The sequence below is a fragment of the Paroedura picta genome, chromosome 5 (assembly GCF_049243985.1).
Source record: "Paroedura picta isolate Pp20150507F chromosome 5, Ppicta_v3.0, whole genome shotgun sequence".
NCBI classification, from domain to species: Eukaryota; Metazoa; Chordata; class Lepidosauria; order Squamata; family Gekkonidae; genus Paroedura; species Paroedura picta.
In genome coordinates, this window is record NC_135373.1 from 15,782,649 (window position 1) to 15,798,871 (window position 16,223).

The following is a 16,223-nucleotide window of genomic DNA, read 5'->3' on the forward strand; positions in this document are numbered from 1 at the left end:
GAGATAGTGACAGATTTTATTTTCCTGGGCTCCAAGATCACTGCAGATGGGGACTGCAGCAAAGAAATTAAAAGACGCTTGCTCCTGGGGAGGAAAGCTATGGCAAATCTAGACAGCATCCTAAAAAGCAGAGACATCACCCTGCCAACAAAAGTGCGTTTAGTCAAGGCTATGGTCTTCCCAGTTGCAATGTATGGCTGCGAAAGTTGGACCATAAGGAAGGCCGAGCGTCAAAGAATTGAGGCTTTTGAACTCTGGTGCTGGAGAAGACTCTTGCGAGTCCCTTGGACTGCAAGGCGAACAAACCGGTCAGTCCTAGAGGAGATCAACCCTGACTGCTCTTTAGAAGGCCAGATCCTGAAGATGAAACTCAAATACTTTGGCCACCTCATGAGAAGGAAGGACTCCCTGGAGAAGAGCCTAATGCTGGGAGCGATCAAGGGCAAAAGAAGAAGGGGACGACAGAGAATGAGGTGGCTGGATGGAGTCACTGAAGCAGTAGGTGCAAACTTAAGTGGACTCCGGGGAATGGTAGAGGACAGGAAGGCCTGGAGGATCATTGTCCATGGGGTCGCGATGGGTCGGACACGACTTCGCACATAACAACAACAACACTGTGAACTACAATCTTGCCTCAGACCTCAAGCTTGGTCCTTGGCAGCTCTATGGACATCAGACACCCTTCACTAACAACAACAACAACAACAACAACAACAACAACAACAACAACAACAACAACAAAATTTCACCCTTCCTGGCTAGCTCAGGGCAGGTAACAACATGGTTTAAATTAAAACAATCTCACATCATAGAAAATCAGAATATAAATCAATAAAACATATTTGTAAATTATATAATAAAACATATTTATAAGTTCCACCAGCCTCCAATTAATTTGAACCAGGGGAGGGGCAGATCTTCCTTCTGCTTCGGAATGAGCATCACTGCAGGTTCCTTCACTTTCACACACTCACACTTTCTGACTGAGTGGTTTCGTATACTCTGTCAATGATGGGAACACACACACACACCCCTGGCTGACTCCGACCGGTGCCCTGCATTAATGAATTACAGGAGGTGGGGGTGGGAAAAGCTCACTTACCTTGGAGATCCCACCACTCATCCACAGCCTTCATCGAAGCAAGTGCTCAAAGACTTTCCTCCAAACCACCATGAACTGTCCCGTCGTCTTACTGGCCCTGGCACTCCTTACAGGTAAGTAGAAGGTCTTCCTCACTCCGTAAGGAAACTTTGAAGCTTCTTTCAAGGCTGAGAGAGTTTCCTTAACGATTTCACCAGCCCTTCAGGGCACTGAGAAAATGATTTTGAAGAGCAAAGGAGGTGTTTGGACACTGAAACGGGATAATTAGTCCTTGGGAAGAAAGGTCACCCTATAAAGAATTTCTCTACTGGCTAAACGTCTTCTCCACCAAACCTTCTGCTGACTCATTCAAGGGTGAAACATAGGGAAAAAATAGTCCTAGAATGACATCTGATCTCCAGGAGGCTGTAATCAGGACAGACGGGTGTCCCATTAGAGATACCTGTCCCCAGGTAGGACCTGGGGATCCCCTGGAATTATAGCTCATCTCCAAACTAAAGAGATCAGTTCCCCTGGAGGAAATGGCTGCTTCCAAGGGTGGACCACAGCATTATACTCCACTGAGGGCCCTCAGACCTAAATGAGCTGATAGTTCTAACCTAAAGTGACCAGAGTTGGAGGGAGCTAAGGCGGCATGGCGGCAGCGGCAGCGGCAGTGGCGGCAGTGCCTCCTCATTTCCCTCCCTCCCTGTTTCCAAGCGCGGCAGCAGCGGTGGCAGGAGCGGTGGCGCCCCCTCCCTTTCCTCCCTCCCTCCCTGGCTCACCGTCGCCTCCCGAACGCAGCGGCGGCAGGACGTTCTTCCAATGGCTCGAAACTTGGGACTTTTGGCAAAAAATCTGGATTGTCCTGCTGTTTTCATGACACATGGTCACTATATGCTAACCCCATTACAGAGAGCAGTTCCCCTGGAGGGAGATCTGCCTGGGAAGGTGGTGTCCATGGCATTATGCCCTGTTGTGTCTGTAGACCTGTCAAGGACTGAGCTCGAGGTCCGAAGCAGGATCAGGGCCTACACTGTAACTGACCAATGTGCAACTAGATCCTGTCTGCTGGATCCAGTCAGTTTAAACTGAACCTAATCAACAGCACACACTGGTGGGAAGAGCCATTGATTTCTGGGTCTATCTGTTGGGATTTTCTACGGCGGAGGGGGGGGGGTTGGTTCAATTCTCAGTCTACTTGTACCATCCTGGGATCTTAATAAATCACTACTGGTGTCTTTGTCCACTTCTTATGCCATGGATTTAACACACCCAAATCCTCACCTCCACAAGCTCTGATCCCCAAATCTCCAGCAATTTCCCAAACTGAGCATTGATGTGGTTCTTCAGGCAACTAAAATATCACTGTTTTATAATTTCCCTATATGATAAAGCCTTTATTAACCACCTACAACAAACTCATGTGGTGTGGCCGGAGCATGCACGGGTGGGCAAAGTAAAAGAAAAAAAAACAGACTTTAGCTGCTTTTTAAAGGATTATGTGAGATTTTGCAGACAAAGTCCTGTCGCTCTGCCGGGACTTTCCAGCCACAACTTATACAGTTACTGTAAGCTCTGTGGCTATCACAGGGGATGATGTTTGATGGCTTCAGGCTCTGGTTAACCGAAGTGGACAAGCTACTGGGCTCATTGAGTGTCCTGCTGGGTGCTCAAGTCGGATGACAGGCGGATAGGAGGGCCTTTAAAGGAGATTGTGATCCTCTCCCTTACAACAGGGGAGTTCCCCGAAGGGCTCAAGGGGGTAGTGGGTTGTCCTCTCCTGGAACTCCACTAAGTTCCACCCAGTCATGCATCTTGCGTTTCTGGGAAAGGTAGTAGAGTGAGCTCCAGTAGACCAGCTCTTGATATTCTTGGAGGAAGCTTCGGCCCTAGATCCATACCAGTCTGGTTTCCATCCTGGCCATGGTGTGGAGACTATGCTGGTTACTCTAACGCAGGGGTAGTCAAACTGCGGTCCTCCAGATGTCCACGGACTACAATTCCCACAAGCCCCTGCCAGCATTCGCTGGCAGGGGCTCGTGGGAATTGTAGTCTGTGGACATCTGGAGGGCCGCAGTTTGACTACCCCTGCTCTAACGGATGATATCCAGCACCTGCTGGATAGAGGCGGGTCAGCTAATCTTGTTCTTTTAGATCTGTCAGCCACATTTGATATGGTCAACCACGAGTTACTGGCCCATCACCTAGCTGTGACTGGGATTAGGGGGACAGCACTAAAATGGCTGACCTCCTTTCTCCAGAATCGGTAGCAGAGGGTATTTGTGGACGTTAGCCCCAGAGGCACTCCCACACTTTTAAACATCTATATGCACCCTCTAGCCCAGCTGGTCCAGGGCTTTGGCTGGGTTTCACCGTTATGCGGATGACACCCAGCTCTCTTCTGTTGGACAGATGGCCAGACTACCCCCCTCCCTGAGATACATTTGCCAGCTGTTTAGAAGCAGTGGCTGGGTGGCTCAGGCAGAGTCATCTGAAAATCAACCCCCCCACAATGGAGGTCCTGTGGCTGGGTAGGAAGGGGCAGGATCAGGCAGCGTGCTTACCATGCCTGGATGGGGTTCAATTAACACCTGCACTGGCTGCCAGGAATTTGGGGATGATCTTGGATGCCTTCCTTCCCATGGAGGCTCAGATCATGAAGGCAGCCCGGGCAGCGTTTTTCCATCTGTGCCGGGCGTGGCTACTAGCACCCTACCTGTCCTCGGAGCCACAGTGATCCGTGCAATGATCATTTCCAGGTTAGACTTCTGTAACTTGCTCTATGCGGACCTACTCTTGTCGACCCGGAGATTGCAGCTGGTACAGAATGTGGCTGTGAGGGCCCTCACGAGGTCATCTTGGAGGACCCATATTCACCCTGTGCTGAGATAACTGCCTGTCTGTTTCTGGATCAAGTTCAGAGTTTTGGTTTTGACCTTTAAGGCTTCGGCCTGCCTATCTGAGGGACTGCTTGTCTGCCTATGCTCCCTGCAAGGCACTTCACTCTGCGGGTATGAAAATCCATTGGTTGTCCCAGGTCCCCAGAACATCTGGCTGGCCTCAACCAGGACCAGGGCCTTTTCAGCCCTGACCCCAACCTTGTGGAATGAGCTCCCGGAAGAGCTAAGGGACCTGATGGAACTACCAAGGATCCGCTGGGCCTGCAAGACAGAGCTCTTCCATCAGGTGTTTGGTTGAGGCCGGGGAGGGGTGTCTGGAGTTAAGATCTAAGGGTCCCAACCTATGATCAGGAAGATCACAATCTGGATATACCACTGAGAGTGGCTCGTGGCTGGAGCAGTAAGTTTTTTTTTTGGGGGGGGTTCTCTGAATGTGTACCACCATTTTGATATCAATTGTAAATATTAGTTTTTAATTGTTTTTATGGAGTATTGTTATTGCTTTTACTTGTAAGCTGTCTCGGGTCAACTTTGTCGGGAGAGATGGGATATAAATCTATAAATAAATAAACAAACAAACAAACAAACCTCAAAAAATGGTTAAAATTGGGAGAGGGGATACACAGGGTGAGGCTAGCCTTATGAGTCACCCATGGGCGGAAGCTTTGGTTTCACTGTTGTCTTCTTGCATTTCAAGACGGAGTCTGGCACACTGAACCAGACAGAAGTGGGAAACAGGAATATATCAAGACTTTTTTGATGTGGAGAGACCTGAAGCATTCCAGAGAAATTCTTGGGGACCCACAATTCAGGGCCACTGAGTCCAGACACAGGCTGCTCCCTTGAGGTGAAGTAAAGGCACTCTACCTCGGGGGTCCCCAATATGGTGTGTGAACGAGACCTCGGGGTACTTGTGGATTGTAAACTAAACATGAGCAGGCAGGGTGATGCAGCGGTAAAAAAGACGAATGCCATTTTGGGCTGTATCAACAGGGGCATCACATCAAAATCACAAGATGTCATAGTCCCATTGTATACAGCACTGGTCAGACCACACCTGGAGGACTGTGTGCAGTTCTGGAGGCCTCACTTCAAGAAGGACATAGAAAGGGTACAGAGGAGAGTGACGAGGATAATCTGGGGCCAAGGGACCAAGCCCTATGAAGATAGGTTGAGGGACTTGGGAATGTTCAGCCTGGTGAAAAGGAGGTTGAGAGGGGACATGATAGCCCTCTTTAAGTATTTGAAAGGTTGTCACTTGGAGGAGGGCAGGATGCTGTTTCTGTTGGCTGCAGAGGAAAGGACGTGCAGTAATGGGTTTAAATTACAAGTACAACGATATAGGCTAGATATCAGGAAAAAAAATTCACACTCCGAGTAGTTCAGCAGTGGAATAGGCTGCCTAAGGAGGTGGTGAGCTCCCCCTCACTGGCAGTCTTCAGGCAAAGGTTGGATACACACTTTTCTTGGATACTTTAGGATGCTTAGGGCTGATCCTGCGTTGAGCAGGGGGTTGGGCTAGATGGCCTCTATGGCCCCTTCCAACTCTATGATTCTATGATTCTATGGTAACTGTGGCACCTGCCAACACCTCTGTTGAAGCCCACCAAGTACTTCTAGAAAATGGGCCTTGACCCAACTGCACTTCTAAATGGCTGTGTAGATTAAAAGGCATGATCCTAAAGTTTCTGTCTGAAATGCTGGAGTTGTGGTTGGCTCTTCCTCCTTGCAGCAGCCATTTTTGCAATTGGCTCCATCTACTTAAGCTGCCATTTTGTGATAGCTCACTTCCCTGCATCAGAACTTTTAAAAATATTTTTAATGTTGTTTGTAAAAATAATTATTTTCTCTTGTTTCCCTCTTTTCATTTTAGATTTATCTATGTATGATGAGTTTTATGTCCAATCTTCATACAATGAGTTATATTATAGTGTATAATTAAATTATATATTTTGTACATTAGCACTGTGCATTTAGCTATATTTTAGTTTTGCGTTTGTCTCAATCTTTTTTATTTACCTTTCCCATGTATGGTTGTCCCTGCTCCCTTTTTATTTTTGGTTGACTCCCTGTGCTGCCCAGTCAGAGAAAGAATCAGCTAAAGAAAAAAAGAATGTACAAGCAGGTGTGAAACCTGATGTATTCATAAACTGGTAACTTGGGATCAAACACCTGCTTCTGTTGAAGCCATTAGACCAGGCTTTCTCAACCAGGCTTTCGTGAAATTGAATTATAAACAACCAAATAAACAATTAGGTTGTGACAAATTATTATTGATGTGGAACACATCTTCTGGCGTGCCTCCTGAGACAGAAATGTGTATGGACGTGACCTCCATATTCCCACCCCAGGGAGCATGCCAGAAGAGGCAGGGAGGCAGCCAGTGGAGGAGGAGGCCGGAGTGCCAGCTGCAAGGCAGGGAGGCAGCTGGTGGAAGAGGAGGCTGGGGTGCTAGCTGCAAGGGAGGGAGGGAGGCAGCTGGTGGAAGAGCAGGCTTGGGTGGCTAAGAAACCACTGCAGGCCGAGGCGTCACCCCAGAGGCCTCTGGGGGCCAGGGCGGAAGCTTGCAGAGGCTGAGATGCCAACCTGGAGGTCTCTGGGGGCCAGGGCACAGGCCGCACAACTCCCAGGAGCTGGTCTGCTATTCTCCAGGGCTCCAGGGGCCTGGGCACAGGCTGCAATGCCACACAGGTCCAGGCGCTATCCTGCAGGCCAGAGGAGGCTGGGGCCCTTCTGGGAGAAGAGGTAAGGAGGGAGGGGGGGAATGACTCTGTGTGTGGGAGGGGGAGGGACTGGGGAGTAAGTTGGGGAAGGAAGAAGGAAGGAGAGAGAGGGCAGGGAAAAGTGGGGAGGGAAGGGGTCTGTGTGTGTATGTTTGTGTGTGTGTGTTTATGATAGAGGGAGGGAGGGAGAGGAGGAGGGTTAAGGGGATGGATCAAAGAGCCTTGAAGCATGTACGGTATGTGTATCACATAGCTGTGTCACTACTTTTATTATTCAATAAATAAATAAATTTCTATACCACTCCTTCCGACATAAGGCATTTTACAATAACAAAAGAGGACAGGTCAGTTTTCAGAGGAATCAGATCAGAGATAGGGCTGCTAAGGGGAGTTTGGGGAAGGATTTCACCTATATTAGGATGACCAACCTCCAGATAAAGTTAGCCACACAGTCAAATGAAAATTAACAAACAATCTCATATGAGGCAAAACAATTTTTTAAAATAATAGCCATAATTGTTTTTACTTCGTGACTGGATATATGTGCTTGAGTTATTTTCTTCAAATAGAACAATTGTTCTTCACAAAATACTTGTGAAGAATTTGCATTTTTCATGGAAGAGAGAGAGAGAGAGAGCATTTTAAGCGACATTATGTCCTTAAACAGAGACTCTACCCCTGCAAATGGCAATTTTTCAAAATTATTAAAGTTTGAGAAAAAAACTTGCAAGTGACATGCTACTTCGTTGTCTGATTATTATAAGGGGAAAAATTGTCTCATTAAGTATCAAGTTAATTTTGTAAGCACTCTGTGAAGAGCATTTTAAGTTCTTTTGTTACTTTCTCAAGGAAAGCAATACTTCTTAATGTACTTTGAGAAGAATTGTCATTCTATCTGAAGACAATTCCCTAGGAAATAATCTCCAGATGGTGCCTAGAGCCATTACAACTGATCACAAAGCGACAGAGAACAATTCCCCTGGAGAAAAGGGCTGCTCTGGATCCCATTACTTTATACTCCACTGAGGTCTCTCCCCGCCCCAAAGCCCACCCACTCACTCCTGGCTCCGCCCCCAAAGTCTCCAGGTATTTCCCAACCCAGAGCTGACAACCCTACCTAAAACCTGTGGTACATTCAGGATTAAGCCAGCTCCATCCATCTCATGCACCTGCCGGGTTCCAAACATCCAAAATCTGAGTTTACAAGAGCAATGTTCAATCTGCAAAAACATTGTTTGTAGGTCGACAGTCAAGGACGGCACTGGACTCTCTGCCCCCTCTGGTGAAATGCATATATATCTTGTGACGTCTTTGAGCAGTCACCTGCATAGCCTCATTTGCCCCTTCCTTTGGAACGTGTCTGTAACAAGGCCTCAAGCCAAGGTTGGCTAGCAAAGGGCACTAGCGTGCAGCTGGAACCATAAGGCAGGGGTAGTCAACCTGTGGTCCTCCAGATGTTCATGGACTACAATTCCCAGGAGCCCCTGCCAGCATTCGCTGGCAGGGGCTCCTGGGAATTGTAGTCCATGAACATCTGGAAGACCACAGGTTGACTACCCCTGCCATAAGGAACTGGGTCTTTGACAAGGTAGGTGCCTTGTAAGTGAGGCACCAGCAGGAACACACATGAAGCTGACCAGATCTGTGGTCCTTCCAAGACAGTGTTGCCTATTCAGATGTGGAGCTGGGGTTGCCGAGCTACAACTTGAGAAATACATGGAGACTTTGGGGGTTTAGTTGGAAGTGGGCAGGATTTGGGGCAGAGAGGGAACTCAGTGGGCTATAATGCTATGGAGTCCACCCTCCAAAGCAGCCATATTTTCCAGGGGAACTGATCAGTTTATTAAAATTTTCATAATTTCTTAATGTGGCTCAATTTAGAAACGCTCAGGAAACAGAGACAAGATAGATTGGGAGATGTGTTTTTTAAATATGGTAAAAATGAACAATCAGGAAATTAAACAGAGCAGATTTTGAGTTTGGTAGCACGTTTAGGACCAACAAATTTTATTTGGGGAATGAGGAAATTAGACACTTATTTTATATTTAACTAGCTTCAAAGCCAGTTCCTAAGAACGGGCCTTGAAAGGGCCCCCTCCCCTGACCCTCAGCCAGGCAGCTTAAGGTGGCCTTGGGCGGCAGCTTGCAACCAGATCAAGTGGGGCGGGTGGGAGCTGGGTGGCTCGTTAGCAGGGCTGGGACAGAGCTCCTTAGCAGTCAGCTAGTCACCTCCTTAGCAGTCCTTAACAAGCATTCAGCAGGCCGGGAGGCCCTCGTGAGCAGGCCCAGCCTAGCAGGCCATAAGGCCCTCCTTAGCAAGCCCTCCACCATGACCCTTTGCCCAGGGCCCTCTCCCCTTACCTGCTCCTGGCTCCAGGCACTGAGGCATCTGAGAGCAAAGAGGCTAGCATCCAGGGACAGAGGGCGGGAGCTGCAGGGGCAGGGCCAATCAGGGCAAAGCTGGCTGCACTCTGATTGGCCCTATTCTAACTTGGACAGCTGGACATGTCCCACCCCCCAGGCTGTTTCATAAATATATAGAGGAGCAACACTGGGCCAAGGATTACAGCTGCTAGAGTAATTTATGCTCAAAGATGAAATGGCCAAAATATACCATAAACTGAAGATTGGCTGCTCAAACTAATCTTGTATACGGAAATAGATAAATTTTAGTTTAGAGGCCATTATTTCTCCTTGGAATCCTGTGAGATCCTTTCTAGAACTGAATATGCTTGAGTTACAGCCATAGTCTTCAAATTACAAGGGAAGAGTCATTAATTCAGATCGGAAGGAATTGTTATATAAATAGTTTTGTTGTTGGGAGACATATTGCTTTCTGTGAATTTCTTTGCTTGCTTGTTTGTTTCTAATAAAAGTTAGAAGGGAGTTGGAAGTCTTTATTTTTGTTATTGGATTAATGATGTAACATAACTAATGTATTCTGTAATAAAGCTATTTATTAAAGCTATAACATATTTATAAATTATTTGGATGAGGGATTAGAGGGGATACTTATTAAATTTGCAGATGATACTAAACTGGGAGGGGTAGCAAACACAACTGAAGACAGCAACAGAATACAGGATGATCTTGATAGGCTCGAGAAGTGGGCTAAACTGAATTAAATGAAGTTCAATAGGGACAAATGTAAAGTTCTGCATTTAGGTAGGAAAAAACAAATACACCAATATAAGTTGGGGGAGACTTGTCTTGGCAGTAGCATGTGCGAAAAGGATCTAGGAGTCTTAGTAGAGCATACATTGAACATGGGTCAACAGCTTGACTCGGAGGCTAAAAAGGTAAATGGGATTTTGGGCTTTATTAAAGACTAGCTTCAAAGCCCATTCCTAAGAACAGGCCCTGAAAGGGTCCCCTGACCTCTGGCCAGGCAGCTTAAGGTGGCTTTGAGCTGCAGTTCACAGCCAGATCAAGTGGGGCGGGCGGGGGCTGGGCAGTTCGTTAGCAGGCCCAAGACAAAGCTCCTTAGCAGGCAGTCAGCAGGCTGGGAGCAGGCCCAGCCTAGCAGGCCAGGAGGCCCTTGTTAGCAAGCCCTCCACCACGACCCTTTGCCCAGGGCCCTCTTACCTGCTGCTGGCTCCAAGCACTGAGGCATCTGAGAGCAAAGAGGCTAGAGTCCAGGCTGGAGGGCGGGAGCCGCAGGGGCTGGGCCAATCAGGACAAAGTTGGCTGCACCCTGATTGGCCCTATTCCAACTTGGACAGCTGGACACGTCCCATCCCCTAGGCTGTTTCAGAAATATATAGAGGAACAACAATGGATAAGGATGTCCAGATCATGTGAGATAATGGTACCCCTTTACTCTGCTCTGGTTCGGCTTCACTTGGAGTACTCTGTTCAGTTTTAGGCACCACAGTTGAAGAGGGATGTAGACAAGCTGGAGCATGTCCAGAGGAGGGCAACAAATATGGTGAGGGGTTTAGAGACCCAGAGGTATGAGGAAAGGTTGGGGGAATTTTGTCTGTTTAGCCTGGAGAGGAGATGACTGAGAGGGGATCTGATAACTATCTTCAAGTATTTGTAGAGGATATAGAGGATGGAACAGAGTTGTTCTCTATTGCCCCAGAGGGGCAGATAAGAACCAATGGGATGAAATTAATTCAACAGAAATTCCGTCTAAACATCAGGAAGAAGTTCCTGACAGTTAGAGCAGTTCCTCAGTGGAACTGGCTTCCTCGGGAGGTGGTCGGTTCTCCATCTTTGGAAATTCTTAAACAGAGGCTGGATAGCTATCTGACGGAGAGGCTGATTCTGTGAAGGCTCAAGGGGGTGGCAGGTTACAGTGGATGAGCGATAGGGTGGTGAGTGTCCTGCATAGTGCAGGGGGTTGGACTAGATGACCCAGGAGTTCCCTTCCAACTATGATTCTATTATTCTTCTATGATTTAAATATTTTTTAATTAAAAAGATAGCTTGGGAAATAAGGCTTTCCATTGAGGAAAGTGGCTTTCTGTTTGGTTGTTTTTTTGCCTGTTGGGGGATTCTTTGACAAATGCACCTTGATTTTTCCCACCTCTTGCTGTACAAGATTTAATACACAAGTTTGTCTTCTACCCACCAGGAACTCAGGCTTTTGTCCTCAGAGATGAGCCAGATTCCAAGATGGCCCATTTCAGTCAGAAGTTGAAAGAACACCTGGTGAACCTCAGGAGGACAGTGGGTGAAAGCATGGACTCGGTTTTGGAAGTGGAGTTTTTCAGTCAACTCACGTAAGAAAATCCCCTTTAGTGTGATGTGACGGTACAGAAGGCGAATGTAGTCTTGGGCTATATCAACAGATGCATCACATCAAAATCACCAGATGTCCTAGTCCCTCTGTATATCGCCTTGGTCAGACCCCACCTGGAGTGCTGTTTACAGTTCTGGAGGCCTCATTTCAAAAAGGACGTGGACAAAATTGAGAGGGTGCAGCAGAGAGCAACAAGAATGATCCAGGGTCTGGGGACCAAACTCTATGAGGAAAGGGTGAGGGAATTGGGAATGTTTAGCCTACAGAAGAAGAGGTGAAAGATGGCTGTCTTAAAGCATACGTGGAGCTGCCGCGTATGCACATTTTCACCACCAGGGGCACTAACGCGCATGCGCGGCATCTCCGCTTGCCAGCGGCCGAGCCTCCCTCTTCCCCCCCTGTAGTAGCAAGAAGCTAGCCAGGCTGTGAGCAAAACGGACGATTTAGCGGCTGCTTCTCTTGCGGCCTAGTGAGTTTCTCGCTGCGGGGGGGGGGAGGCAGGCGTGGCCGCCGCCATCCCACTACCAAGGCCCTTGCAGCCCGGTACCGGGCCGCAGACTGGGGGTTGATGACCCCCGTCTTAAAGTACTGGAAAGTTTGTCACTCAGAGGAGAACAAGGAGGCAGCAGAGGAAAGGACCCATTGTAAGGTGGAGAACAATATTGGCTAGATATTAGGAAAAAAATTCACAGTTAGAGTAGTTCACCAGTGGAATGGGTTGCTTAAGGAGGTGGAGAGCTCCCCACCACCACCGGCAATTAATAAATTTTGTATATATATTTTAAAATTGGGTGATACAGCCACATATGGTCAGGTCAATCTCCCCCCCCCCCCTCAAATGGACAATGATCGTCCCGGAAGAAGTGGGAAGGGGAGGGGTCACAGGTGGGCGTATCCACAGCCATACTTCTCCACCAAAACGTTTCAGGAGTTTCTCAACAGTAAAAAGGCTGAGAAAGGTTGCTTGAGGCTGAACCTGCATTGAGCAGGGGGTTGGACTAGTTGGCCTGTACGGCCCCCTCCCCTCTATGATGCTATGATTCTATGATTTTGCTACCACTGGGACCTACGTGTGACTCAGGAGGATAGTGGGCAGAGGTCAGAACTCCACGCCTGTGTGTGTGCGCCCGCCGACGCCTGTGCCTCCCCCCCCCTTCCGTGGTGCGGCACTGGCTGTGTCTTTGGGCACCAAAGCGCCCAACCCTAGATTAAAGCTGGGAGGAACACAAAAACAGATACATGAAGTAGTCTTTCAGGTTACTTACTGCTTTTTAAACTGGAGGTGCTGGAAGTGAAACCTGGAAATTTCTGCATGCCAAGCAGATGCTCTACCACAAAGCCATCCATGTTATTATTTGACTTAATAAAATCAGAGTCCAGTAGCACCTTTAAGACCAACAAATATTTATTCAAGGCATGAGCTTTCGAGTGCAAGCACCCTTCGTCAGACTATGATCTTCTTACATGACAGGGAATATATATTATTCCCTGTCATGTAAGAAGATCATTCTTCTTGCTTCAAGAGTTTTTTACCCCACTTTTTTCTAACCAAAAGAGTCTCAAAGCAGCTTACAATCACCTTCCTCTCCCCACATCAGACACCCTGTGAGGTTGGTAGGGCTAAAAGAGCTCTGAGAGAACTGGGACTGGCCCAAGGTCACCCAACATGCAGAGTGTGGTATCAAACCCAGTACTACAGATTAGAAGCTGCTGGTCTTTACCACTATACCATGGAGGCTCTCAAGAAGCAAGAGGCTCTCATCTCCTCACCTTATTGTTGTGCTCACAGTTTTTGCTGGAGACGGAGCCAGCTGTGCTATCTGTGTTGCCCTTCCAAAATCAGCTGCTCCCCCCCACTAGTGCTGCCTTGAGCAACTCTGAATTCTTCCGTGTTTGCATGTATGTCAAAGAATCGTAGGCGGACCCAGCCCCTGTGGATGGCCTGCTGGGGCCTGCTGGGGCAAATGACAGAAGGTTTTGAGGCTTCTACCTGGGGAAGCGACATCCCTTCTGGGTGACTCTCTAGGAGTTTACCCTGATCTCTATGGTAAAGACCAGGGGTAGTCAAACTGCAGCCCTCCAGATGTCCATGGACTACAATTCCCAGGAGCCCCCTGCCAGCTCCTGGGAATTGTAGTCCATGGACATCTGGAGGGCTGCAGTTTGACTACCCCTGGTAAAGACCATAGGGACACAGGGAAACTGGAGGCCATTTCCCAGTATATTTTCCCTCTTTCAGTTTCTCAACAGCAGGGGACTGAGACAAAGGGAGGGACTGCCCTTCAAGAGCAGAAAAGTGGCATTCTTGTGGATCTGTAGCTTGTTTTCCCTGTCAGTATTGAAGTACTTCTGACTTACTTTGTAACTTCACCTGTGAATAAAAAGGGGAGGCTAGAAAACATACCAACTCTGTGAAGTAGCTGAGGCAGAGCAGGGCAGAGTCTGCACTTACTTTGTTTATTTCATTGTCAATCCTGTTGAATTCAGATCGCTTTGAACTCGGGTCTTCCTCTCCAGGCCCCTCCCCATTGAAATAGGAAAGTGTTCTGCACGTGGTTAGGGAGGCTCAGAAGAATGGGGAGGAGGCAAATGGAGACTCTTTCTTTGTTTTCTTGAAGGGGGGAAGAGGATCGAAGAAGTCAGAGGAGGGAGGAAAAAATCCTTTCTTTTCTTGAAGGAGGGGGGGGGATCGAAGAAGGCAGAAAAAAAAATCCAAGACCGAAAGAAGTTGAGAGAAATTAGGGGCTTCTCCTTTAAGGCAAGTTTGTTACATGACCACCTATGGCCAATCACGGGTCCTCTACCACGGAGGAGAGCCCAGATTCAAAACAGCCTTTAAATATTGAGGTTTAAAAGCACTCTAAGATATCACACAATAAAGGTAGGGTCACTCCGGATCAATCCTTCTTGCTGCAGAAAGAAAATTTAAATCGCCCCAAATCCAAACGAAAATCGCATTCTGTGTAGAGGGCAAGAACTGAATCGACCTGGGGTTGGAATAAAAGCTCAGTGCAGTTTACACCCAGATCGCTTTGAACTCAGGTCTTCCTCTCCCCCCCCCTCCCCTATTGAAACAGGAAAGTGTTCTGCACGTGGTTAGGGTAGTTCAGAAGGGGGGGAGCCAAGCCTGTTTCTTTTCTTGAAGGGGGAGGAGGAGAGGAGCCAAGCAGGGAGCCTCTTTCCTTTCTTGGAGGAGGGGGGGAGAGGATCGAAAAAGGCATAGAAGGGAGAAAAAATCCAGGACCGACAGAAGTTGAGAGAAATTAGGGACTTCTCCTTTAAGGCAAGCTTGTCACATGAGCAGGTGTAGCCTATCAGAAGTCCTCTACCACGGAGCTTGCTTTCCCAATCCGGATTTGAAAAATATTGAACGTTAAAAGCACTAAGATATCGCACAGTAAAGGTAGGGTCACTCCAGATCAATCCTTCTTGCTGCAGAAGGAAAATTAAAATCACCCAAAATCCAAACGGAAATCACATTCTGTGTAGACGGCAGGGACTGAATTGACCTGGGATTGGAATAAAAGCTCCGTGCAGTTTACACCTAGAAGTGGCCCAAGGTCACCCAGTGAGTTTCCATGCCACAAATGGGGATTCGAACCTGGGTTCCCCAATTCTAGTCCAGTGCTCTTAACCAGCACACTAAATGGCTTATAATAATCTGGCCACCTCCTAATTTCAGAAGCATTTCCTGCACCAAGCTTCTTTCCTTCTTTCTGCAGACAAAACCTCACAGCCAACTATTTAGAAGCAAGAGAGAGTTTGTATAATCTGGAACAGACATTGCCCACCGAGACCAAACAGCTCTACGATCTGGTGCTTAAGACACCGTGGGGCATGTGGAACAAAGCCCTTGACACCGTTAAGGAGCAGAGGAAGAAGCTGAGTTCTGCTACAGAGGAGATATCGGAGACGTTGCCCCACCTTTTGAAACCTTATGTAGACCCAGTCCTGCAGAGGGCGGCTCCCTACGCTGAACACCTGCAAAGCGTCCTCACAACCACGGGAGCGGAGCTGAAAGCCAAGATGAATAAGACGTTGGCTCAGCGGATGGAAGACCTAGGCTCCCAGCTGACCCCTTTGGCCACGGAGGTCCAGGACCACTGGAATGGACTTCAGATGTCCTTTTTCACCGAGCCAGTGAAGGAAGAGCTCCTACGAGTACTAGAGACCATCAACAACTCCTTGGTGAAGACCTTTGTCAGCCCCCTCTTGGAGATTGTCCCATCCCGCACTAAGCACTGAAACAAAGGTAGATGCTCCCCTTGCACTTCAACCAAGATTAGTGACTTCCCCCTCATAAGCCTTGGCGGATGGAACCGTGCATGGCCTGTGTCAGCAGAAATCGGGCAGAAAGAGAGTTTCAACAGGAACATTGGTTGGGGTTGGCGGGGATTACCTAGAAGCTCCTATTCTAAACATGTAATAAAGGATATATATACCCCCTCATGGTTTCTACCCAGACCTCTGTTTGTATAGGGCTAGTTTCCAATGATCCTGAAACCCCACAGCCGGTTGAAAGCTGTGGGTGCCCAAGCAAAAGTGAATCCACAACAACGCATCTTGAATCAGACCCTTGGTCCATCACAGTCAAAGGGCAAAGGGCACAAAGGGCACAAATTCCAAACAAAACATGAAGGCTTGTTGACGTCTGAACTGGTTCATGGCCCTGCAAACTTCATTGAAAAGGACAAAAATCCCTTTATAGGAGGTATACAGAAAGCCTATACAACAACTGAATAGCAGGGAGAAAACTGTTCCCCTGCTGC

The 16,223-nt window shown here is 47.9% G+C and overlaps 1 protein-coding gene across 1 annotated transcript; it reads left to right on the top strand.

Moving 5' to 3' along the window:
• Positions 1–1,059: 1,059 nt before the first annotated feature.
• On the top strand, positions 1,060–15,900 carry LOC143837131 (uncharacterized). The gene is made up of 3 exons (XM_077336643.1): positions 1,060–1,215; positions 11,287–11,434; positions 15,177–15,900. The coding sequence occupies exons 1-3, from the start codon at positions 1,173–1,175 to the stop codon at positions 15,697–15,699; spliced, it is 714 nt and encodes a 237-aa protein (XP_077192758.1). The 5' UTR covers positions 1,060–1,172; the 3' UTR covers positions 15,700–15,900.
• The last annotated feature ends 323 nt before the right edge of the window (positions 15,901–16,223 follow it).